General features: G+C 35.6%; 2 protein-coding genes across 6 annotated transcripts in view; one reads left to right on the top strand and one right to left on the bottom strand.

Annotated features, from left to right (window-relative positions):
* LOC105736956 (sex-regulated protein janus-A) overlaps positions 1-27,508 on the bottom strand; it is a 54,920-nt gene that overhangs the window by 12,194 nt on the left and 15,218 nt on the right. The window lies entirely within an intron of this gene.
* LOC100866987 (phosrestin-2) overlaps positions 2,264-27,508 on the top strand; it is a 39,112-nt gene continuing 13,867 nt past the window's right edge. For 3 of the 4 annotated variants that reach the window (XM_012493879.3, XM_086913948.1, XM_086913949.1), the window contains exons 1-6: positions 2,264-2,720; positions 10,535-10,776; positions 11,572-11,714; positions 19,384-19,434; positions 21,538-21,673; positions 22,090-22,239. In XM_012493879.3, the coding sequence (XP_012349333.1) occupies positions 10,687-10,776; positions 11,572-11,714; positions 19,384-19,434; positions 21,538-21,673; positions 22,090-22,239 (570 nt within the window). In that variant the 5' untranslated portion in view covers positions 2,264-2,720; positions 10,535-10,686. Of the gene's footprint in view, positions 2,721-10,515; positions 10,777-11,571; positions 11,715-19,383; positions 19,435-21,537; positions 21,674-22,089; positions 22,240-27,508 lie in introns of all 4 variants that reach the window. The other variant, XM_086913947.1, reaches the window with a different exon arrangement.

The raw sequence follows: 27,508 nt of genomic DNA on the forward strand, positions 1-27,508 counted from the left end.
CGATCGATGTTCTCGCATCTCGTTATCGCCCCTTTCATTTCGAGAACCTCGATTTGGCCTCGATTTCAGTGTATCAGAATTATCAGAGAAGATATTCAGAAATTAAATTTAACCGCGATATTAAACGACAAAATTAATTTTTTTCGCTCATCAATTTTATTTATCTTCCAAGGCCATCGATCAAAATCACACGTGATAATTCGAGCCACTGGTAATTTTCTCGAGGCGTATCAGATGTGTCATCAAGATGGAAAAGCACGTTCTAAATAGCATCCTGGAGAATCGATAATTGTCCGTTGCGGTCGCAAGGGGAGGAGGCGTCGGAAGTCCCTGAGACCTGGAGAAACGGGCTCAAGAACTGGCGAGCACATCATCAAAGTGTTCGTCGAAAACACTTTACAGAGAAATTCACTTAACTGGAAAATTCTAATTCTAATAAAAATATATATCGCGCGAGGAACGTGAAAACACGGAAGGGATGGGAATAATCGATCCCCGATATCGATCTCTGAATTTTCCTCCGTCGAAATGATAAAATGTCGAAACGAACTTGGAAGCAGAAGAAGAAGAAGAAGAAGAAGAAGAGAAGGAATCGTTCGTTTAATCGAGAAATAAAGAAGATCTTGGATGTTGCGCGTTTATATACATATCATTCTGATCGAAATGATTGGCATTTTCAGAGAAACCTCGAACTCGAATTGAAATCCAAGGAGCGTCCTCTCCAAAGGACACGAGAATACGCGTTGAAATACACGGGAGTTGAGGAGTTACACTTTGGAGAGACACGTTTCAACCGTGCGATGAAAAGTAAGGGACGTGGAGGCAGAGATACATGCAAAAGAATAGAAAGAATTTGCACGTTGAATTATCGAACGTCTTGGTCGAAAGTTTGGTTTGTTTCGCGTGGAATTTTTCATCCAAAATACCGTTTCCTTCGAAACTGGATCACTGCGAACACAGCTAGTGGAACGATACGATAATTAAATTCTAGAAATTGTCTCAACATTCTTAGAGACGTTTGTTGCAAATGTTAAATAAATAAAAGTGACGGCGAAGAAGAATATTGAAGCTTCGAAACGCGTGGAGGATGATGTCAAGGATCTTTCATCTGCGATCAAATTAAGGAATAGCAGCCGGATTAATTATGCTAATTTGCATACTATCAGAATTCAATGCTAATTATTGATGATTAGCCCGAGGGATGCGTGTGAGGGAGAATTAAAATTTAATCGCATTTTCATCCCCTCTAATCAATCTCTTTCTATTCCTTAAAATATTTCTCCAGACGTATATTGCAGCTACTATATCTTGATCGAACTAACATTTAATCAACTATTAATTATCGTTTATCTTAATCTATTTCCTTTCGTTGATTACATTTATATCAGCTTAAAGAGCAACAAGGAATCCAGAAGAAACTCAAGAACTAGAAAGGAATTGAAAGATCTTCGATATTGATCGATCGATCACATCCGTTATGTGATTAAGAATATCATCAGAAATCTATTCGAGATACACCACTTCCTCTTAACATTCGAATTTCTTCGGGAACTTCTTCAACGCGAATTTATTTCATTCGACCACGAACGAAGAACGAAGGAAACAATTATAAAATTATTTTAATCCCTTAACAATGAAACCACACGAGCGTAGTTTGAACTATTCAAACTGTGGTGACTAGTGTCTCGAGCATGTCGCGGTTGCCGGATACTAAACTTGCCACCAGAAGATAGTTTACTGGGAATGCAGAAAAATTTTAAGGTTTTCATACAAACTTGTTGGAAATTATTCGCTAATAATAAGTTCCACATCTCCATACACACACACACACACACACACACACACATATATATATATATATAAAATATAATTAAACTACCAGCAAAGAAAAAAAAAAAATCAATGTGCAAAGATATACATAAAAAAGAGAGTTTACGTTTAAAATTCGATTAAGGTAATGAAAAGAGCATCGAAAAATTCGTTCAATATTTACTTATCCCCAATGCGTTCAACAATCGAATCGAAGAGGTGTAAAAGCGATACTCCCCCCCCCCCCCCTCCCTCCCTCCCTCTCCCCCCACCGATAAGAATAATTCCGCGCGGCGGAATCAATAATAAGGGATTTCGGGAAAACAGTGAAAATTCGCGTGAAATTCGCGCAAACAGGTAGTTTTCGAGGCAAACATTGGAGGGGAAGGGCAGAGAGTAGTTGACGCCTCAACGCCTGCGTCGGGTGGCTCAGTAGTCGGCGAGCCGTGTTTCACGACGGATGTCGGGCACAGCGCCGAGCTGTACCACTCGAATAAACCGCGCTTCGTTATATATATATATATATGTATAATATTTCGTGTCGAAATATTTATAATAGAAAATTTAAAAATCGACGATTCGAAAAATATATATATATATACACATTCTGAAGGAGTATCGTCGAACGTTTTTTCGACGTTTCAAAGTGGAAAGGATGAGAGGATAAATTTTTCGAAACCGATTTTCGAAAGAAAAAGAAAAAGGACACCAAGTTATATAGAGTTGATTATTGAAGAGGGTTAATGTCAGATACGATGAATTTAGATGGATGGAAGAAAAAGTTCGTGAGACGATACGATTCGCGGGGGAGGAAGTGATCGAGAATCGGTGATTCGACTCGAATCAGATCGCGATCGAGTGGTTTGTTTACAGTGGAGAGTCTGGCGACTCTCGTGGTGTAAGCGGTGCTCGTAAGTAAAACGAGTCGATGCATTAGCTCGCTCCCTTGGGAAGAACGGCATTGAAATTCGAAATCGATCGTTTCCACGATAAAATTATTAAAAAAAAAAAAAAAAAAAAAAGAGGATAGAAATTTCGACTCGCGAATCACACGACTTCGTGTTATTTCCCTTTTTGATTATTCGAATCGGCTCGTGCCGATTCTACCGATTTATTAATTATCGTTCGAATCATTTCGATATGGAAATAAGTTCGTCGTAACGAAACGAAAACGAAAGGAAGGAGAAGAATTCGAATTTATAATCGAAAGTGAGATATTTTAAATCTTGGCATTTATTTAACCGGATATTATCGAATAATTTATACGAATTTCCATTACATTCTTATTACACGTGATTGATATTTCATCTCTATTCATTCGTACGACTTCGAAATTACACGCTTAAAACGAAACGATACGATAATCTTTCGCGACGTGGTTATATTCTGGCGTGCAGAATGATTGATCACGACGGAGAGTGTGAAATATTTCCGAAATATTTTCGATCGAGAAATTGAAAAGCAAAAATGATTCGTATGAACAAACTGCTGTTTCGTAATTGGCATTCACTTTGAGAAGGAAACGGTGGAAATTTAGATACGTGTCTGTCATTTTTTTCGAATTTATGCGACGTATCCATTATCTACATTAAATATCGCTTCGATAAAGAATTAATTCTCGTTGATCTGAGAAAATTAATTTTTTTTTTTTTTATTGCTTTCGATACACGAGCCAGTAATAAATAAAAATCCAACTTGCACATCCAACTTCGAAATTTGGATTCAATGCAATCGATCGATGCAAATCTCTTCTTAAACGAAATTCTATTATTTCCTATTCTATTAATTTCCACTCGTGACATCACGAAAAATTCAAGAAAACGTGGCCACAAGTTCGAGTTTTCACACCGATTTATCATTGAATTGTCAAGATGGAGGAGGGGAGGGGAAGAGAAAGATCAAGAATACGTACGATTTCAATTTGTCCTGTTTCGATAAAAGTATCCATCGAGGCGTGAAAAACGACGCGTGTGCACAAAGTGGGCGGTTGATAACGCTATTTTTCGCTTCTACGAGGTTGAAACTCGTCCTCTCAATCCCTGAGAAAACACTCGTGAAAAATGGAACAACCTCGGCTTATAGAAATTTCAAGGTTGCGTTCGATTTTAGGGTGTTTCCCTTGCCACACAAATTTACTTATCGACGAATCAATCAGCTACGTTATTGAGGAGGTATTTCCAACCAGTATTTCCTTTTTCCTTTCGAATTTTCCTTTCTTTAAATATAATTTCAAGTATTATGACAAGAGTGCAGCAGGAAGAGCTCTCGTTAATTTTCCAGCCAGGTGGAATAACAGGTTGGAATAATTTAACGGAGCCACCACTTCCGTCAAATGGAGGAATAATTCATCGAGCATGGGAAGATGATGGCTCGGCTGGTTTCGAGACACGCTGTCACACTCCCGTGACGCGCGTCTCTGAATTAATTCGTGATTAATTATGCTCAACCGTAATCCTTGCGAGAATCCCCTTGAATTCACCTGTATATACGGTAAATATCCGAAAATCGTCTCGCGTGGATTAACACAGACGACGTGGATTTATATATATATATTTTTTTTTTTCAAGAAGTAGAATCAAATCTTTTTACGCAAGTGTCTCACGCAATACAAATTTATGAAACATCCAATATTCGAAAAATACTTAACGTGGCTTCCAAACGAGACTCCTTTTGTTACAGAAAAAAATGAAATTTGCATTTCTGATGATTCGATTCTAAAACAACAAGTTCGATTCGTTCCTTAATGTTTCCAAAACGCTCGAAGAATTCACGATTGCGACGATATCCTGCCGATAATAAACGAGCCTTTTTTGAATAGAATTTTATTTATTCATCGCACTCGTAATCAAGCGGTTCTCCATTCCATGGAAGCGCAGGAGTTAAAGCGCAAATCTAGTCTCTCCTATGAATTGCAAACAGCATAACCGAATGGAATTTCAACTATTTATCATCTCGTAACGTTCGAAACTCGGGGAGTGGTTTATCGTTGCGGTCCGTTAATCATCGATGTCGGCAATATGGCGGACGTGAACCTCGAACAACCAGGATTTTTTAAAAGGAGAAAAAGAGCGCCGATGTCGCTTCACCGCGTTAAGTGGATTGTTAACCCTTTGGAAAATTCCAAAATGTTCTCACGAGATCCAACCACATGGAAACATCGTCCCATTTCGAGAGAGAAATTCATTAAACTAACTTCGACACCGTTGTAAATTCCACAAGTTTCACGCTTGAAGTGTGTTGATCGTGGTCGTAATGGCGAGGCCGGGAATTTGACAAAATAATCGTGGCGAGGGGAGGGCTTTCGAGTGTGAAAGCCGGAGATATCGATGATAGATATAAATGATGCGCAGTTTCCAAAAAATTCTTCAATTCTTAAATTCTTTCCATCCGTCTGACTTGGTAATTTAAGATCAAAATTGTAGAAGAAATAATGACGAAGAGAGGAGTTTAAATTACATGCTTAAAGTTGTGTATTTAAAACTCGTTTAATTAAAACAAATTTGTTGTTACAATTTTTACCAGCGGTTCTCTATGGTTTAAAAAATTTAAATTTATACAAAAGATGAAACCGACCGAATTGTAATTATACATCGGAAAAATTTAAACAAGAGATTATTAAAAAATTAATTCTCTAAATTCTGTTTCAAAAATAAACGAAACGAAGGAAAATCCATGAGATTCATCGAGGCGCAGATCACCTCTGAGACGTGAGGGAGGAATAAACAACAGATACATAACAGATTTGAACGATCGACAAAAGAATATTTCCAATATTGGGATCGCCAATATTTACGTAAATTACGATAATCGTCCAAAAATCCGTTCCAATAATCGTAATACGTTAATTACTCTCGATCCAGTCGGGTTTCCGAGAGTCATCGGGGGTATAATTAACAGACACGAGAGCCACGTTTACCTGACAATCGAGCAAGGCTTTGTATCCGATTACGGTGTTACACGATCTTACGCAAAGTGTGGTATGATAATAGTTTAGAATCGATCGGATGGAGAACGAATCTTACGCAACTCTCCCCTCGTTTTTTCGAATGAAAGAAAAGGCCAGCCGTTTCTTTTTTGTTTTTTTTTTTTCTTTTTTCGAGAAAACAATCGAATTCAATTTACATTGTTGTACAGGGTGACTAATAATCTTTCACCAATTCGAGGAAAGGAAAGAAACACGCCAAATTCTCTTTCTGTAAATCCACACAAATCGCAATTTATGGAACGACGGTGTGTGTGTGTGTGTGTATATCGCGTAAAAAGAGAAGAAAAATCTTACATTAATATAAATACACGCGCATATTTCATATTATATTTGAAATGACTGGTATCATCCGTTCGTTCCTTCACTTGTGCGCAACTTTTCCTTATTGGAAAAAGTTCGTATCGAAACGGCGTGGCAGGAAATATTTATATTTATATTTTCGCATAACGATATTCCACCTCCTTTGAATTTTCCCGGGATGAATCTTTAATAACGCGACAGACACGCATAAAAGGAGAGCATTGACGTCAGACAGATTCTTTCGGCGAATAAATGCATGGCGAAATAAGATTTGCAAAAGAGAAAAAGGTTAGGATAACGCGATTTTTATCAAGCGAACTCTGAAAATATTTAAAAAAAAAAAAAAAAAAAGAAGAAGAAGAACGAAAAATCGTGATACAGAAAAACGAATAACGATCGTGTCGCGAAGAGAAAAATTGGGACAATTCTCTCGGTTTCCTGGGAATCCAGAAAAATCGAAGCTCGTGGTTTTCACCGATTTTAATTGTTTGTTTCAATTCTCTGTTTCTCCGATTTCGCGCGAAAAATCGTGCGATGAAAATAAACGAAACCTTTTTTTTTTTTTTTTTTTTGCTTTTTTTTAATCTCGCATAATACGCAAAGTAATCGTTAAAATTTTAACAGAGAACGATATCCATCCAGTTTACTCGCTTGTACGTACGAGAGAAAAAAATTGTAGCGTTTCGTTCGAATGATTTTATCGCGCAATTTTTTATTATTATATTTATCTCGCGTATGAATATATTATATATCCCTCGTTAATCTTCTAAAGATGGAGAAAGAAAAAGGGATGCGCGAATGGCCGAGCTATCGAAGCAAACGCGTTCGAATGAAGTCCGAAATTTCCAGTTCGTTAAACCGAACCATCGATCCCTGAAAAGCGCGCCCGAGTTTCAAGTTTACGCAAGTTTTCGTCCACGTTAAAAAGCGGACGAGTCAAGCAAAAGAATATAATCCCAGGAACTTTTTTTCCTCGTCTCCATCCATCGTCTCGTTAGTCATCTTTTTTGCGGAGGAAAAGGGGAGGCGCGAATGTTAGTCACGTCTGATGGTGTTCCAGAGGGGGAGGGTTTTTCTTTTTTCTTTTCGCAGGATTCCTTTCGTATCGTAACAACACATTGCTCTTTTTAGGGAATTTCTAAAAACGAATTCTCTTCCACGTTCTTTTTGTATTATTTTTCGATAATAATTGGAAATCGAATCTCATCGAGCGAAAGATATTTTTTCTTTTACCTCAATCTTTTAATTAATGAAGATTAATCGTTCAACTTGGTTAATGTGTTAATTTTATTCGGAGAAGAAATTATTAATGCATCCGTTCCAATTTGCATGCCGATTTCTTGGTCAATTTTCGTTACAATTCACGGAGTCATTGGTTATTGATCGCAATTGGACTCGGTTAATTCTCTCTTTTGAAATGGGTAGTATTCGAGAATTTATTACGAGCGAAATGAAACGAAGATAAGAAGAAATGCCGGATGCCTTTGATCATCGCGAATAATGGATAATGATGACGTAAACGAGAATATCCCTGAAGAGTTTCTCGATAGTGGAGCCGCTTCCTCGAGGAGGAAGAGTTTAAAAGAGTATCGGATAAAAGCTGTCAGAAACTTCGAATCTGGCCATTTTGCGCGGATCTGAATAATTGAAATTCCGGATTAATTGTTATCGTCCGAATATATCGTACCAATTATCGAAATAATTTAATTTTCTTTTCAATATTGATTGAAAAATATTTTGAACAACGATTAAATATCCATAAGTCGCAGTCAACTTTGTTTTTTTTTTTTTAAATATAAATAGGATTATTTAACAATTATTTTTAATAATTTAAAGAGTATTAAGTAGTATTAATTTAGAGAGATTTTTTTTTTTTTTTAACTGGTATCTTGCAAAGCTTATATGAATACGAGCTTATAACACGGAAAGCAAAATGAAAATAAAAATACGTATCCTGTACAACGATTTTACAAAATTCAAATTGAAATATTTTTTGATAAAATATAATAATTTCTCGTGAAGTACAGTATTTCATGAAGAAGACTTGTAATTATTATTTATAAGAATACTTGTTCTTTAGTTAGAATATACAATTCCATTTGCAGGAAAATTAATAACATTTATCAATTTATAATCCTCTGCGAGCTCTGTCGATGTCTCGATGCCTTGACGAGCGAGTAAATATTGAAGACGAGAGGTGTGATACGCTTTGATTCGATTCAAAATAGAACGAGGAGCTAGTAGAAGTCGATCGTCGATACACGATACGAATAACCGTTCTGGGACGAATTCTAACTTCCACGAAAGAGAAGCTACATCGACATTAAACAGATCGAAATGATCCCAGCGTGTCCTCCTCGGTTAAATCTTTTTTTGGTTCCACCATTTTCTCGTATAAACCGAGAAGATATTTCGAAAAGTGTGTATCAACTATTACTTGGTTTTCGAGTCACGTGGAAGAATTTATGACGAGGGAGAGGGATATTGGATGGGACGAAGAGAAGGATATATATTTTTATAGAAAGATTGGCTCGATTTGCGACTCCTTTAAAAGATATCTCAGACAACTTGGACAATATCGGATTTATTGGGCCAAGTTATTACAAACCTTTGAGAAGAATTAGAAAACTTTCGCGGAAAAATTATCAAATAGAAACATAATATACGACAAGAGTATTGTATATAAAAGTATAATATAAATATAAAAAAAATATATATATATATAGATTTACATCTCTACACACTTCCCATTATCATTGCGGACCAATCGCAAATGGAATTTCGAATTTTTCTCGTGTAAAAAACGCGAGAAGAAATTAAAAATTTTGTCGTCTGAACGTAGTCAGGGGATAGAGAAAACCACGCCGTTGAAGTCACTTTTCGATTTATCCCGATATCTGTAACGGTTGCCGAGATATAACGACTCGAAGTGTCCATAGCGGTTAACACGGAGACTATGAATGGATCCGCGACCTATATTTTTTCCTGGAAATGCGCGCTACGTTCTTCTAAGAATTGTATACTCCACTGCCTTTTCCAGGAATCGCGGCTGCCGCTTGTCTGCAGTTTGGGATAGGTCAGTGAGAGCCAGGCGCGAGCGAGAGATCCGACTAAGCGACAAGGACGGGGAGAGTAAACGATTAAAAATTACCTTTCGCTTTACACGACGATATCTCGGCAACCGGAAGTCGTATCGGGGTGAAACAAAAACCGTTTTAAAGGGGAAGGTTCCGCGCTTCCAACGATACCCCGCGCGTCCACCGGAAGTTATTATTTTCGGAGTTACAGCGATTCAAAGTTTTCCCGATTTTTAATAGAGTTTAATAGAGGATTCAAGTAAATGGTTAAAAATTCTCTCTTCTTTACGCGATGATATCTCGAGAACCGGAAGTCGTATTAAGATGAATGAAAGGGGAATTTTAAAGGGAAAGAATCCGCGCTTCTAACGGTCTTTCGTCCATTAACTAGATATTACGTTCTTCTGAAGTTATACAAGGTTTAAAGTTTTTCTAATTTTAGTGGGGTTTAATTAGAGAGTTTTAGGATAAATTATGCGATAAATATATATATTTATTTCTGGAAAAATATTGAAATACTGGCGATAATCTTATTAATGGTGTAATCGACGATTTTAAATTGATTTAAAAGTTATCTCAACGAGTCTTTCTTCTACTAGTTTGGATCTTTGTTCCATTGATTTGGTTCGAGTTTAATTACATTAATTAATCGAAAAGGTTTTGAGAGTCTTAAAGAAAGATCTTCTTTTTTTAATTATGCAAAGTAGAGGAAAATGTTTCAATTAAATGTTATGTTCATTGCTACAACTATCTAATAAAAAATAAGTATACCATTACGTTTTTGTTTTAAATGAAAGGTTTTTTTAACTCTGTCGATACACCAATTTTATATACCGAAAATTTATTGCAATTTATTTGTTGGTATTTATCAACTTTTAATTTAATTTAAAAATAAAAATATGCCGATATTTGCAATAATTTCGAATAAAATAATTCGTTCCATTTCATATAGATACAAATAAAATAATACAACGGCATACACATAAATACATAACGAAACATTATTCGCTTCAGCTAACGCATTATTCGTTCCATTTCATATATGATAAAATAAATTCACTATATAATTCTACAATACCGCAGATATTACGCAGATTGTCTACAAGAATTTAACAAAAAAAAAAAAAAAAAAAACATTTCTCCCTAATTTCTATCATCAAGATCGTATTTTCAGAGATTTAACAGGGAGAAAAAATGAGAAACAATTCTTAATACTACTCTTGTTTGCTCTTCAAATATATTTTTTTCTCCTAATTTCTTTCTTTTAAAGGAAACGATCGACACTTTTCTAAGTTTCAATCGCCTAATTCAAACTCGAATTCGTTCAACTTTGATTTCTTAAAGTGCTTTGCTTCCCTTCAAGGAGACAAAATAAAACTTCTTGCTTCGAAATGAGAGAAATTGCGCGAGAATTTGTGAACAAGAGAAATCGAGTGCTCGGTTGAGAACTTTCTACGAGTGTTCAGTGCTACTTGTGCTCGATTTCTGCGGTCGAAAAAAAGGGATTCAAGGACTATGGCCGAGAACGAAAGACACCTGGAGCCTAAAGTGACCGAGGTGACGCCGCATTCTGCCGAGCATCGGGTCTCCCTTTACCCAATTACGGTATGGAATATTTCATAATGGTAGACATTTTTAGAAATTAACGATATTCGACGACAAAAACGAATAGAGATTAGGAATTCATGCAAATGTTATAATATTCATGCAAGAGTTGATAAGTCGGGTAAAAATTTCAATTTTACTTAAAAAGAAAACTTTATATATTTGGTAATAAAAAGAAGCAACGTAAGCATAATTAAATAAGAGACTCGCAGTTTCATCTCTTCATTGTTCTTAACTTAACTTTAAAGTTTCGCATTCCTCGCGAACTTTCCTTCATTCTTCACTCTATTCCTTCTCTCTTTCGTGCGAATAATAATTTCAAGATTCAAATTTTTCCTTCTTCTCTCGAATTCTTGAATACGGCTACTTGTACTTCGTGAGAAAAAAAAAAAATATATATAAAAGGAAGAAGGAAATCACTGATTCGATCTAAAATTTTATCTTCGTTTCCACGAATATTAAAAATCCATCTCACTTTCGAAAATGTTCAACCACCTACTCTCCCGATGTCGATTACCTCGCGCAAGTATCTCCACCCATCGACTTTCGCACGATGCTATAATAAAATCGAGGTATTCAAAAATTTATTCACCAACCACTTTATCTTTTAACCGCACACTCTTCCATTTCGATGAGCTACCTCGAGCACCTCTCTCAGTTTCAACAGCACGTTAATTATCTCACTTTCACGCGATATTCGACCACCGCCTTTAAGTTCAATTTTAAAAGTAAAAAAAACAAACAGGAATATCTTCGTTCGATTAAACGATAATTTTCGTTTTCACTTTGTCGTAGATGGAAGAGAATAGGCGGGGCGAGGGGACGATGGCAGAGTCGAATAAAAAGGAGTCGAACGCGTTGGAGAATCGTGGGCAGAGGTTACAACAGACCCAATCGTTGCCGCAATTGCAACCTGGTGGCACGACGCCAGGTGACAGGTGAGCACGCGATCGTTTGTGATATCAACAATATTCCGTCGATTTTTCTCACAATTTTCTCACAAAAGTGGGTTTAACAATTTTGAATATTGCAGCAATAGATCTTTGGGTTTTATATTTGGAATAAAATGTAATATGCGGATAGGGATTATTTATAGATTGTTGTTGTCCAAACAAGAGTTTTCCAAGAGAAGTGTAGATTATGGAAAAATTAATTGAATTAAAAATATGTGTATTCGATTTTAATTTATAAAATATCGTAAGAGTATCGTTGGAAGTAACTGTATCCCTTTCCCCATGGAATTGGAGACTTGTTGTTTGTTGACAACCACAAATGTCGCAGATGCAATTAACTAACAAATTTTGTTAGTTTGCAATTTTCGCGTTGGAGAATCAACCAGATACCAATTGTCTGGATGAGATATAATTATCATGCTCGAAAACCTTCGACCAACCTTTAACCTTTGAAATAAACAGATAACGTGATAACATTCGATAAAATTCATTTTGAAAAAATAACGTGTCTAATGCACGTGTTTAACAAGTTATTTTTATACCGGTTTTCCATTCATTTTTTAACCCCCCTTGGATATCGATTCGATCTTTCTACTTATAACAATATCACAGAATCATTCACCATCAATATTCCATCGAGACAAAGAACACGGACAAATAAATTCAGATATCAATAGATTCAGATAATTTGAATAATAGAAACTAATTTTTACTCGCTATTAATTGCCAAGATTAATTCGAAAAATTATTAAATCCACATCAGAGATCGACCTTTTATCTCCAATTTTTTATTTCCAATATTTTATGAAGAATAATTCATCAAACTCTATACACCAATACATAATTACGAATCAATACGATCTTGTTGGAAAATTGTTAGAAAATTCAAAGAGATTACATTGAGAGAGGAATCAATTTTTATTTCATTACTATTAATTACCAAGATTAAAGCCACATCGCCTCGACCTTTCATCTCGTTTTCAATTTTTATCAAGAATAATTCAAAAAACTCTATATACGTATCGATAATACGATCAAAGATCTTGTTAGAAAATTGTCGAAATTCAAAAAGATTACACGGCTTGAGAGGAGCCAATTTTTATTCACTGTTAATTATCAAAACCACTTTTTATCGAGAATAATTCAAAAAAACTCTGTACACCAATAACTACGAATCAAAATACGATCGAAGAGATTACACAGCAAAGGGAGGAAGAAGCTGGGTAAAGTGCACGAGGAATATCTCTGTCCACCCGCGGGTGCGAAGAAATCGAAAAGAAAGGGAGAAACGTTCCTTGGAGGAACGCACAATGGGAAATAATTCATCTTGGGGATCATCGTGTTCCAACGTCGTTCTCTCGAGTGAAATCGAGAAAACGAAGAGGTACAAGAGTGATCACGGTTAAACAGGAGATTTTTGAAACTCCTTTATATCACGAAAGATCGTGATGACCCACAAACGAAAGCGGAGAAGTGATCGATACCGGCCGAGGAGCCGGTGGTGAATCGATAAAATCCAATTGTCGTTCGGCCGAGGGGAGAAATTTATGACGCTGGCAGCAATAACTGTTCGATTTACGACGTTCGTTATCGTTGGATATTACATCCTCTGCACTTTGTTTCTTGTTTAAAGTCTTAGAAGAGGGCGAAAGTGTGGCCCACGATTTCTCTCGCCGTTATAGAATCTCGCCTTGGAAAGAACGGTATTCGCTGCTTCGAGATGCGTGTATCGTGATTTGATACCAGATTTTTACCAGAACGAAACGCTTCCATTTTCAACAAACCCTTCTAGTTTTCAGGGTCGCTTCGATTACTTTTAAAAAGTGAAACTCAAAAGGGGAGGGTGTTCATTTTTAAAATAAGAGAGTTTATTATTATTGGCCAGAGGGACGCGCGGTTATCGGAGAAATTTCAATATCGAGATGAGCTTTGTTTACACGAAGGAATCTTCCTTCCAAGAGGAGGCGCGAGAACCGTCTAATTAGACGGAGGGGGAGGGTAATTGATTCGTTCGCCACAGGAATCGAATGGAGGATTGACCGGTGCATTTAAATAGAATGAAAGGCGCGATTTAACCGGGTCTCGTTGGAAATACGTGACAACACCTCGAAATGTGAATGGAATTTGTAAATCTGAAAATTATGATTAAGATTTTTAAGAGTCGAATTGTTGTTGTTTGGAAATGTTCAACGACGAATCTTTCGATCGAAAAATTGAAGGATCGAAAGAAGGAAAAAAAAAAGAAAAGATTATTAAAAGATATTTAATATTTGACCGAAAGATTTGACAATAAATTGTTTATTTATCAGTCGTTCAAAATTCATAAATAATCCGTTCGTTTGTATGTTCGATCAATTATAGGTATATAATATTCGATTATTGTTTGAAAAACGAAAAACGTGATAAATATTTTTAAATAATTCGATCCATGTTCGAACGAATGTGCGTGAATTTTTAAATAAAATAACAACTCTCGTTTGATAATTTATCTCGAGTATGGTTGTTCAAACGGATGTAAAAATTATCGATAAAGAGAAGAAAACAGAGAAAAATCAAGTCCAAGTATGTTAAAACTCGGACGTTTAAAAATTATAAAAAATTTTCTGCCGCGTTGTTTCGCGTTTCATTCAACATTTTCAAACATCAAAGTGTCCAGTTTCAAAGAGGACGACAATTTCCACGAACGGATAATAACAGCAATTTAATACCACGAAATTTAGACGGCGGTATTGCAAAAGTCTGGAAAAAAGAATTCCTAGAGAACGTGTAAGTGTATCATTTTTGCGCGAATAATTAATTGCAACGTGTATATATATTTTAATTTAACGGTAATTTCATGATGATGTACAATATACAGTTGCAAGAATCGAATGAAAACTGGTATTTCTGTTAAAAACAAAATATATGGGGTTTGACATAAAAAAAAGAGACAGCTAATATTGCGTTTACCAGTCGATTTTTCCACGCACGTTATATCCCTAACAATTACAAAATGCAGTTATAAACACCCAAATAAATAGCATCTTTCCCTAAAAGATGACACAACACTTGTGAAATTATTTCTTTTTTCCACAATAACTCCTTAAATAATTTTAATTCGAAATTAATTGCTAAACAAGTACCATAACAATAATAATAATTTTCCTGCTTTTAAACGCCTATTAAACGAATTGACCGAAATCTCGTAATTGTTTCCCTTTTCATAATTATACTTTCATAATCGCATCCTTGTCGTTCAAAAAAAATAAATCTAAAATCGTTGATCGAGCCAGTTCACGTATCACGATCGGCAGGATCGAAGGTAAATACGAGTTGACAAGATTTTCGAGAAGAAATTTCATCGGAACCAATTAATCAACGAATTTGCAACGACAATGGAACACCCAATGGTAATTGATGATCAAACGTAAAAGTTTTCGAAATAACACGTATCCGTGCATAATTACGCGGAATCCTGATGTTAATTAAAATTTAATACGAATAGAATATGTGCCACGCCTGTTTCGTTTTACTTGGGAATTTACACCGTCGTTGTATTTACGCGTGTTAACACACAGGGGTGAAACGCAAATAACGATATCAATACCTTCCCACCACGTTTCTCTGGATCGAGTGTAAATTAGTGTAATATCGTGATAATTAGTAGCCAATAATATTGCAACAACGTCGTCGTTTATTAGGACAATACGAATTAAAGAGAAATTCGTATCGCCAATTAATTGCACGTAAAAGTGTTACGACTAGCGTCGAAGTTATAAATAATCTTCAAGAAACTTATCCCTCTCCTTTACTAATATCTTTAATTTTTCAATCAAGTTGAAAAATTACTGGAATTTAAGAGGAATGTTATCGCGACTATCGGTTAAAAAAATATGCGAGTCGAGGAAGAGATAAAAAGACGTCGAGATGCGAGGCAAATGTGAAATTTACGAAATAATGTATCTCGAAATGAAAGTATTCGAAACAATCGATCGTTCAATCGCGTAATGAATGGGACGATAACAAAAGTCTCCTTCCCTCTCTCTCTCTCGAAAATCTTATTGAAATCGAACCATAACAAAACGCAACAGTAGTAAGCGGGACGGCGTCGAGAGAGGTCGACATTTTCGAGAGTGAAATTTGTGTGGCGAGCACAACGAATTAAAGTAAAGAATGAAGTAAAGTGAAAAAAAAAAAAAATAGAAACAATAAGATTTTTATTTCGTCTTTTTTTATCTGATAATGATTTTTTTTTTGTTAACAAACGAACTATTAAAAAAATTCGAACTAATAAAAATTTTTATCTTTCTCTATTCTCGTCTAATTAAAAAAAATAATTTCGTTACGATGTAATTTTTTGTTTCTTCGCGAATATTTACAGGAAACAAATAATCAAAAAAAACAAAAAAGACAGGATATTTAAAGAGTGGAATAGATCCGTTTGCAAGTTTCAAATAAACGTTCTCTCATTATTAAACCGCGGATATTTGTTATTAATTTATCAATGATTTATCATCGGCTTAAATAAATATTAAATATATCTCTATATCGATTGAGAAACACTGGTTGGCACAGAATCGACAGCTTCAATTACAGATAATAACTAGAGAGAGTTCCGATCAAATTCAATTGGTAATCGAAACGATTGAAATTCTCTTCGATGAGTAAAAAAAAAAATATATATATATATATAATTCCATTTAACAAATTGATCGATCGATTTTTATCTATATTTATCGCCTAAGATAGACTTCCACAGTTGGCCATTAAAAAGTAACTAGTTAAAAATTTCGAATAATTATTCAATTTTCCCTCATTCGTCCATCTTAAAGAGATAACCCAGTTTTTTTAGAACATCGACAAAAAAATTCAATCGATCATCGCACACGAGCGAATCCTGTTGCGTCTCGAGGATCAAAAAAAAAAAAAAAAACCCGCCTCGAGAGAGATGTCGCACACTCGACTCGCAAACACGAGTGGAAAAGTTCAGAGTTGCTTGTCTTATGTCTGCACTCTATCCTATGCTCCTTTGGGTATTGATATACCATTCACCTGCTCGAGAGGAAAGAATATCTGATTCTGTGTATGCAACCCAAAAGGAGTCGACGGTTCTGAAAATATAACACCAGCCTTAAAAAAAAAAGTCATTCTTTTCTCCCTTCTTCCCTTTTCAACAATTTTCAGTTTCATCGATTAAAAACATTCAAAAAAAAAAAAAAAAAATATGTAACAAAATTCTTATCAATCTGGAAGCACTAAAAAAAAAAACCTTTATCAAATTTTTCGCTCGAATCTACAAACCTTCCGAGAAACGAGACGAGCAAACATTTTCGGCCACGTGTATGGAGATAAAAAAAAAAAAAAATACGAGTTTAAAAATAGAGAATTAAATGAAAGGGAGGGGAGAAAAGGAGAGAAGTCTGAATTTTTCGAGCGTCCATCGCCCACGCGGGTGTGCGAATTCCGCGCGTACGTGGCGTGTCACGTAGGAGGAGGTCTTGGGGATGCCGCTTTGTGCCGAGAAGAGAATTAGCTGCAGAATTTCGCGTGCGTTTTCGAGTGGCCATCCGAGCAACGCGGTGATTCGCCCTCTCGAAGCAGATTGCGCGCAAACTGGAACTACCCTGCATATGGAAAACCGAGCCACCCTTGACCCGATTGATCCCTCCCCCCCCCCCCCACGAAACAATTAATCGTATCGGGCGGAATTAGAAAATAAGGAAAACCTCGTGATATCGCTGGGTAGATATGAGTCCAACAGGTTGTTATTCGTATAATCCCTCTCGATGGAATTTTTAAGAAGAAATTTTTAAAGCATGCAACCCCGAAAATATAATTTATATAGTTTTACTCGAGCATTGCTTAATTACTTTGCGATGTTAATTCTGGGATGGTGAACAGAGAGAAAGATGAAGAAAGATGAAGAAGAGGGTGAAAAATAATTTAACGGGTGAAAAGAAAAAAAATACCTCTTTCTTTAAACAGTTTAAGAAATAGAAGAAAAAAAAACTTTCTCACACGGAAGAAAGATAGGAAAAAATATTCAATCGTGTCCAACTTATCTCTCTTGAGATTCTAAAGATTACGAAGTTTTCTCTCCTCTTGCAAAACGATGCAACTTTCTTCTAAGCGCCAAGATCTAAGACAATAATGACAACAACAACAACAACAAAAAGAAAAGAAAAGTGTTCGAACGCGTGAAAGATCCCTGGAGAAAGATTAAAGATTAAAATATCAATTTCTTTCCTTTTCTTTTTTTAAATTCGACACCGGTTCATTCGGAAGAGCATAACACGATAAACGACGTGGAAACGAGGAGCGAATAATTGCCAAGCGAGAAACGTGGTTGAAAGAATTTTTAAGACAAAGGGTTGTGAAACGTTGCGGGTCTAATAATTTGCAAGGAGAGGGAAGGTGGAGACGAAGGTGGATACGAGCGTCATAGAGAAGAATGTCAGGGACGGTGAGAAGAGATCAAGGCTTTCGAGAGATTTATCATTGCGCGTAACGATATGATCTAGATCTTTTTAGATCTAAATTCTTCACGTTGTAGCACCGTTGAGCAGAGTCGAAAAAGTAACTGGTTAAAAATTTGAAAAAAGTCACTTAATCACTCGTTGAAATGCTTTAATAACAACATTTACATATCCAGCTATTACGGTTAATCCGCTTTTCGTATAACCTCGACCGCTTGCCATTACGAATTATTTTCGATCGTTATTTTACGTTTTGATAAAATGATTTTGCCGATGCATTTCTTTCTTTTAAGCCTGTGACTTTATTCAGAGGGGAAAAGAAAAGAGGATTTTCGAAAAACGAAACTTAAAATAATAATTCTTACAGAGATGTATTGAAACAGCATTATTTTGGATATTTTGAAAAAATATAAATGAATTATTAATTTTCACACAATGATTGAATCGACTCGTTCAATGGCTCGTAATTTAAAAATATCGATCCTTAAATTACACCGCTCGATCTCTTCTCTCGTCTCATTTTCCAAGAAAGTTGCATATTCGCGAAAATACCTCGAGATAAATTAATCCATAAATCGCTTCGAAAAATAATAATATTATCGACGAATCGCGCAAATAAATAGCTTTCAATTCCTCCGTTTTCTCGAATATCTTTCTTTTTTTTTTTTTTTTCGCTCGAAAACTCGACGAAGCCGCGATTAATTTAAACGAACGAGACGAGTAAAAATAAATGATCGGCAAACAAATTTACGAATTATTACGAAAGCTTATTTATCGAGTTGATTGATGATCGGAATATGTGGAGAGGAAACGAAGATTACGAGCGACGCGAGTTTGACGATAGGAAGAGACGTGATATTTCGATTAATCTGATAATTTGGCACGCCAATAATCACAAATTTATCGATCCTTCATACGAGACGCGTTTAAGAGAAAATATCTTGCTCGATCAAATTGTCGGAGGAATTTAAATTAAATTAAGCGCGATGATTCAACTTCTACCGCGAACGTACGAAGCGCAGACGTTCCATCGTCTTTCGTAAATAAACTTTCTTTTTTTAAACCGCGAAAAACGAAAAACAAGTCGAAAGTTGGAAGATTCGAAATAAATTAAATTCGATGAATCGGAGAACGCATCGATATCCGATATTCTTGCAAATGGAAAAATTAAAATCGTTCGAATTATTTATTTGTTTCAGGAAGGTGGAAAATCCCGGTGAAAACATCCCGGACACGATCAGCAGTCAAAGGTAAAATTCTCTCCATGTACTTGCTGTTAAACGAAAAACAGAGAGAAAATATCCGGATGGATGATCGAAAATTGTTTGGGGAGAAGGGTCCCCTCCAAGGGTAGGGTTTTATGTAACAACAAATCTCCTTATTACGCTCTCCATTGGAAACAAACAAACGAGAGAGAGAGAGTTAAAACAAGCGGAAACACATTCTTAGGATGTGAAACGTGACGTAAAACGAGGCACGCAACAGCTATCCGGTGTCTGTAAAAAAGGGAAACTAAGATATCGCGGAACAATTCTATCCAACAGCGAAAGCAGAGTAAACGTGAGAGACAGGCGGGATAATTTATAGTCAAAGTCCAATTATAAAGAATGCTCGTTCGAATGATTAGAAAGTAGCAACCTGGAAATTCTATAAAAGAAAAATTAATTAACACAGCTTTTTTGGCGTTTAATTAAAGAAGAGAAGGGGAGGTTTCGCGACAAACCAGTATCGAAATTGTTTAATTAAATCCTGTCTGATAACTTCTCGATAACATCCAAGAATTCGAAGCTACTATATTTTCGAAAAGAAAATTAGCATCTTCTTTGAAGCTTGAATTACAAGCTCAACCCCTCGCCTCGCAATTTAAATAAGAAATTCTATTTTTAATTTAAGCAGATATGCTTAAATTATCATCTCTGTTCTAATCTCCGCAAATTTTATTCCTTGTTCTTTAAAGGAAAAAAAAGGGGGGGGAGGGGAGGGGGGAAGGAAAGATATTCGTAATTTTCTCGATGCGAAGAAACGAAGAATACCTCGTCGTCGAGGGACGATCCTTGGGACAACGATCGAAGGTAGAAATATATTTCCAAGAAGCGGTTCAAATTCGATTTTCCTTGAAGCAAGTCACGCGCCGTCAAATATCGCGAAACACCTTCATCCACGCGTCTGCTTTTACCCCCTTTTCCTGGTAAACATTCGTCACCAGCGCGACAAGATAATTATACACACAGCTCGTTTCCTTCGCCGAGAAATACGAATATCGCGTTTCATCCACGATATCCGATTACGAACGAAAAAAAAGAAATTATTCCGCGTTTCTCTTTTGATCGAATGATCAAAGCGTCAGATCGTTGAAGATCGTTGGCTCGATTGTGATAATGGATTTCGTGTCTCCTTCTTTTTCTTTTTTTTTTTTTCTTTTTTTAAACGATGAAATATGAGAAATATTTTCACGAATAAAATAAAAAAACTGTTTGGATCGTTCTTTGCTACTTTTCGATTCGAATCGACGAGAAGTTAATACATCGATCCCAAACAATTTTGAAATTACCGATTCGTTGCCCCGCCGGATATTTATTCGACGATTCAATCCAAAACCGCAATCAATAACCGTTACGAGTTATCGATGATGTGCAAATAGTGATGATATATATATATATATATGATTGTATCGAGCCTCGTTTCAAATGAATATTTTAAAACTTTATTACGAATATTTTTTTAAAAATATTCATTTTCGAACGAAATTTCTTTCAAATTAATATATACTTCGCGATATTTCTCGATCAATTTTTCCCCCCTCAAAAATAGTAGAATATGGGCAAAGTGAAAAATTATTGGTGCAGGTTCGATTCGTAGAATTAGATGTATCAAGATTGTTAAAGGGTTGATCGATGGTCGTTGGTGATTGGCTCGAGATCGATAACATGCGATTATTAATTATTAATTAATTAATAATGCGAGTGAGAATAAAAATTAACGATCATGTTTTGTGTATGCCTCGAAAAACACTTATACAAGCATTGTCTATTTTCGTCGAATAAGTGTTTGGAAGATTCGTTCGAGTATCATTTGTTCTTAGATTTATATATTTACAATAAAATTATTCTTTTTCTTCGTTTGTTTGTAAACTTTGCCCCGTATATAATAACTGTCCGTAGAAAAGAAAATTATTTCGTGAAATTCGGCTTTGAAGCAGAGTGCACAATTAACCGCTTGATGATTCTGCGCCGCTTAAACGCGGCACAATAGCTGGTCGAGCAGGGAAGAGAAATTTAATTTTCTCCCCTGTTTCTCGCTTAAACCTCTTTCCACGACCGAGGGGCAAACCGCTGTTTCTTATTGTCCCTCAGGGTGTACAAGAAGTCATCGCCGAACAACAAGCTCACTCTCTACTTGGCGAGCAGGGATCTGATCGTGGGCGAGGCGAAAATCGACAAGCTGCAGGGCGTGCTGTTGCTCGACCCAGAGTTTTTGCAAGGTAAAAGGGTAAGTGTCCCTTTGCGGGGTAAAAATTTAAATCTCGTTCGTTTCGATTGAAATTAACTTGGTTTCAACGACGTGACACACGACGTGATGAATCGATTTCGTTCCTCTTCTTTCTTTTCTTTGTCTCATCTCTTATTAACCCGATGCGTGAAACTATTACAAAATTCAACGCAATAACGTGATAATTGAATTTCTGCTCCGACGAGAAGAATAAATAGACAAATGAGTAGCATTCTTCTGAGATAAAATTGGAGAAGTTTTGTATTTTTTTATCTTATTTCGAAGCGAATTCGAAGAGAAATGCTTTGATATCTCTTCTTCTAAAATAAAATTGGAAATGGAATTTTTCAGGCACGAATGAAAGAATGAACATTATCTCTGAATATTAATCGATCGTTCGTCTGTCTGTTTCCAAGGTATTCGGGCAGATTACGTTGACTTTTCGTTACGGGAGAGAGGATGAAGAGGTGATGGGGCTGAAATTCTGTAACGAGGCGGTTATGTGCATCGCGCAACTGTATCCGCCGTATTCGGGCGCTGATCAACAAGAAACGACCCCGTTACAGGTAAATTCTACTAAGTCGTCATATATATATATATATATATACTCTAAATATAGAAAATACACGAACACTTTCGATTCAAATTTTTAAATTATTGAGAAAAAAAAAATTGAAAAATCGTTCCATCGAATGATCTCTTTTTTTTTTCTTTTTTTTTTTTTTTAAGAGAAAATAATATTTCGACGAATCAAAGAATTTTTCAAAACTTTGTAAATAGAGCACGAGAGAGATCATGGAGATCGTGGAATTTGAAATTGTACAAAATCTCGTAAGCAAATAGATCCAATATGATAATTTATAAATGAATATCAAGATCGTTGCAAAAACTTGGATCCAATCTGTCGCAATAAATAACACCGACGATGGAACAGAGAAAAAGAGAACAAGAGGATAAAGTTCTCGATTAATTTTTAGAAACGAGAGAGAGAGAGAGAGAGATATTCTTTAATTCGCAATCCGCGTTTATTACGACATTTCGTTCATCAAAGTTGAGGAAAAATCCTCCAAGATTCCTTCCTCGCCTCTGGCAAGAAACGACAAAGAAGACGTAGTTTTACTCTTTTTTTTTCTTTATAAGAGAAGTATAAGATAAAAAGAGAGAGAGGAAACAGACCGCTCGGCTTGCTTCGATCAATTTCATGCACCGATGATTACAAACTTATATCTACGCAACACCGATTGTTAACTACATTAGAGGAGCCAAGTATTTGCTCGCCAGGGCGTGAAATTCAAACAGGTTTCTCTCAGGAATCAGATCGTTCGATTCAATTTCGAAATTTCACGAGTTAGGAAATGATTGTGAAGAATTAAAGACGGAAAAATAGGAATTGATGATGGGAAATGTTTTTAAACGTATGAGAATACGTATCTCGTCGAAATTAACGATGACTATTGTCTCTCTGAAGAACAAAAGAGCGTTGTAACAGATAACAAAAGTAAATCTACAAAAGTCTGTACAAAAGCAAATCAGAAGGAAGACAGACATCGCTGTTGGCTCGGATCCAAAGAAAGAAAAAAAAAAACGTATTTGAAAGATCGCACGAAAGAATAGAATAGTAAGTCTGGAAAATTTGTATCGATAATTATACGATTAGACTTGTTGAAATATTTATTTGTACTTTTGTCGTCGAAATAACGGGATGGAATTTAAATAAGAATTTAATTAATCGTTTATAACACATGTATATTGGAGTATTTTATTATTTTATTTTGGATATCTCCATTTTTGTACGTTATGCAGATTTTTGTATATTTAAACATTTCTCGCGTATGCAAATAACGAAACGGGCAAGTAATGAAACGTTATAAAAGGTACAAATATTTCGTTTCGCCGGGAAAAAATTGTTTGTTCAAAATATTTCCAAATATCGAAACGAAACTTTCGATCAATGGAAGGAACATTCGACACGATTTTTGAATTTGTCAATTCATGGAACGAAGCCGTGGCTAAGCCAAATCGGTCGAGTTCTCCTCGATACTCTGTGAAATGCAAATATCTTCTTGGATTAAAAGGAATACAATTTATTTAAATAAATTTCAAGCAACATTTGCGGAAACTTTCGAAAGAATAGAATCGTAGTGTTGGGTATGAGTCGAGCTCGAGCAAACAAACAACTCGAAGAAAATATCATTGAACATTCGTTGGACAAAATTATTATATTTATTATTTTCACGAGCAATTAATGATCGATTCATTTATCGTATCGATCCATCGACAGACGAGATAGAATGGACGGACATGGTTGCATTAGAAATTTAATATCGGGCTGAATGAATTGTTTTCAACAATTGCTTCTTCCAGCTCTTTTAACCGTGATAACATTCGAGCAAGCAAGCGTTACACGCCATCGAACATGGACAAAGGGAAAAACAATATTCTCTTGGAATTCTGTCCTGAATGTAACGATTGTTAAAGATAATCCCTTCGTGTTGAACTATTTTATTATTTTCTTCTTCGAACAATAATAAGTACAATAATAATAGCGATGGCTTAAAGCAGAATTAATAAAATTTAATAATAATAATTGCATCGAAGATTGATCCTCTTCAAAATGATTCTAGCAATCATATTTCTGAAAAAAACGAGTCTAATCAAATTCTCAGACGCGTCTCGATCATCCCAATCGAATTAACATCAAAGATGTAAATACATTTTAAATACAGAAAATATTTTAAACTGATCGAGGATGTGCAAAATCAATATGGCGTCCATCTCGGTCAGTTAACCGTGGAAGGTGTTTTAAGCGAACAAGGTGTTAAGGGAAGTCTCTTGATAGATCGTTGATCCTGATGTTGCAAATGAACCGTGTTAAGCTTATGGAGGGCGGGATGGGTGTTATATGGGTCGTATGCCTTGTAACGTGATACGCGCCACGTCACCGAACAACGTGCATCGAACCGTTTCGAAACAATCCCCTCCTCGCCGTCCGTCCAAGAAGGCACGAGGAGGCTTTCTAAAAGGCTATTACCCAAGCTTCCTCTTTCTTTGAAATCTTTCTATTGAACCGAGAGAGAGAGAGAGAGAGAGAGAGAGAGAGAGAGAGAGAGAGAAAGCAAGCGCATAAATGCATAGTGGATGAAGGATAAGAAAGAAGGATAGATGAAATTGTCGATCACGATATTTCAATATTATTAAATTTCGCGAGAATATTGGACGGGAGGAAGAGAGAGAGAGAGACTTGAGATCGTGAGTTGAAAATTATCTGGTAAGGTGTGTACATTATATTTATTTTTTTGCTGGTGAGAAAAGGAAAAAAATATCGATTTGATAAATGTTCATTTTTCAAGGCCGAGAAATTGAAGATATTCGACAGGTTCATTTTCCACTTAACAAATTGAATCTTTGGAAATATATTTGGTTTATAGTTAAAAAGATAACCTCGTTTTTTAATCTCCAAAGGGAAGAAGTATGAAAATTTGCGTTTTATTTTTATCAAAACTGTACACGCGTTTTTATTAAAACGATACACGATTCGATAAAAAAAGAAATCGATTTATATGCAGCAATCGAAGCGTAGATATATTAGAGGTAATAACGAAGAGCTATCGAAAGTTAATAACCGAAAAGCTATTTCGTTTCCAGGATTTATCACACAATTTTTTTTTTTATTTAACGTTAAAAAAAAAAAATAGAAAACGATTTATTATAATTCATTCGAGACATCTATGAAACTGGTGATAAAATATGATTTTGAGAAGAAAGAAAGAAATGATGGGGAAAAACACGATGATTTTTAAAACATTGAATAAAGAGCAGATTGTGGAAAATGTTGTTGTGTGATCAAATGGTTCAATGTAATTATAATTAAAAAAAAAAAAAAACTTTTGCAAGATTATTTAACGAAGAAAAAAAAATCGGGAAAATTTTATAAAGACCACGAAAAAGACTACTTTTAAACCAACTTGAAAACACTTTTAACTTGCTAACTCTTCATTCATTTTAATCTCGTGCATGCTTTTCCATCCACTCCCCTATTCATAAGAATATTATTCCTCTATATACACTCTAGAAGATCTTTAAAATCGTTTAAACTGATTACGTGAACGTTACAATTCAAAAAGCAAATATTCCCAGATACCCACGTGTGAAAATGTTTCAATCTCTCAGAAATCTTCTGCACATATACTATATATCTATATATATATTCTCTATAATGCGCGATAAGTAGCTTTACTTTCGTCTAACTAGCGTAAATATGAAAGAGAGAAAAAGTGCGTCAGCAGAAGCAGTCAATTGATGGTGAAAAACTGCATAAATTTGTTTATACAACTCAAAGATATACAAAGAGTGGGAAGAGAATATAAATTAAAAAAAACTAGTCTGATTTCCTGAGAGAAATTTCAACAAAGAAGAAAGAGAGAGAAAATTTATTTTTATCGCAAAAGGATGAATAACAATTAAAAATATCGCTCGTCTTACTAATATGATACGATCGAAGATTCTAAATTAATTTAAACGTTCTTTCGATTGAAACACGTTATTGGATCTTTATTTAATCGATTGCCTCCGGTTTAATTATTAATCAGGGGATCTGATATCGAGCATGGTGTGTCGCACGATGTGAATAAAATATGCAAATCGCGTGCAATATGAAAGTACTCGTATTTGCGTGAAAAGCCGCGATCTAATTATTACAACCGCATTATCAGTGAGATAATGTGAGTAATAACTAAATATTAATATCTAACCGAATGTAATCCAAATCCAAAGCGATCGACAAATCGGCCGAAGAGGACGAATTTTCCTCCAATTCGAATAATCGTTCGAATAATGGAAGAGCTAATTTTATGAGATCTAATAAAACGGATCGATGAAATACGTAATTCAAGATTTTTTTAAATTTAAATTCTCTCGCAAGACAAAAGGGAAGAACACCTCGAGGAAGTTGCGTAGCGAGTACTCCGAAGTTAAGTGTCCAGTGAACGATTAACGTAAATAGAAGATTGAAGAAAATGGCACGTGAAAAGAAAAAAAGGACGTAAAAAACGATGTTGCGAGAAGAGAAAACGATCGGAGTGTACTTGGCACTTATATCTTTTAAAACGCTTCAATTTAATTGGAACGTGATCTTCCAGGATTTGAGAGATTATTTTTGCAATCAAATCTAAATGGTAATGGTACTCTTCGAGAAAATTAACGCATTTCTTCACGAATTTTTTAGACCGAGGAATGCGAATCAAACGTCATTGTAAACGTGCCTAAAATGGCGCAGAGGATTCTAAGAATCCTTTCTCGAATCGAGGAAACATCTAACCCGTTGATTCATTCATTTAGATTTTTTACAAGAGATTATAGAATCACTATCGATCAACTTCGAACTTAGAGTTGTCGTTACATCGTACGAGAATTATTAAACAAAAAAGCTTCTGTTTTCTATTGGCCAAGAGAGAGAGAGAGAGAGAGAGAAGAAGGAGAAAAACTTAATCCCGCCACGTGGATAAAATTTGATCGAGGTAGGAGATATCGTAACCGGAAATGGTGGAATAAATGGGCTGCGAAAGGTTTCGCCTGGAAATAAAACGTTGGCGCAACGTTGGGGGCGGGGGAGGAGCAGGAAAAATAAAAAGGAATGGATAGAATTCCTCGAGCTACTGTACTTTTCTTTCTAGAATCGCTGCTTTAAAAAAAAATCAACTCGATCTCGTTACCCTTCCTTCCTTCGTACAAGTTTAAATAAATAAAGGGAAATAGAACGACGATTCGAGAGAGGGAGGAAGGGCGAAGTTATTCAAACTGTAACGATTTATTAATCCTTTTTTTTTTTATTTAAAT

The sequence above is a fragment of the Apis florea genome, unplaced genomic scaffold (genome assembly GCF_048593485.1).
Source record: "Apis florea isolate Af1SG1 unplaced genomic scaffold, ASM4859348v1 contig_3517_pilon, whole genome shotgun sequence".
Lineage (NCBI taxonomy): Eukaryota > Metazoa > Arthropoda > Insecta > Hymenoptera > Apidae > Apis > Apis florea.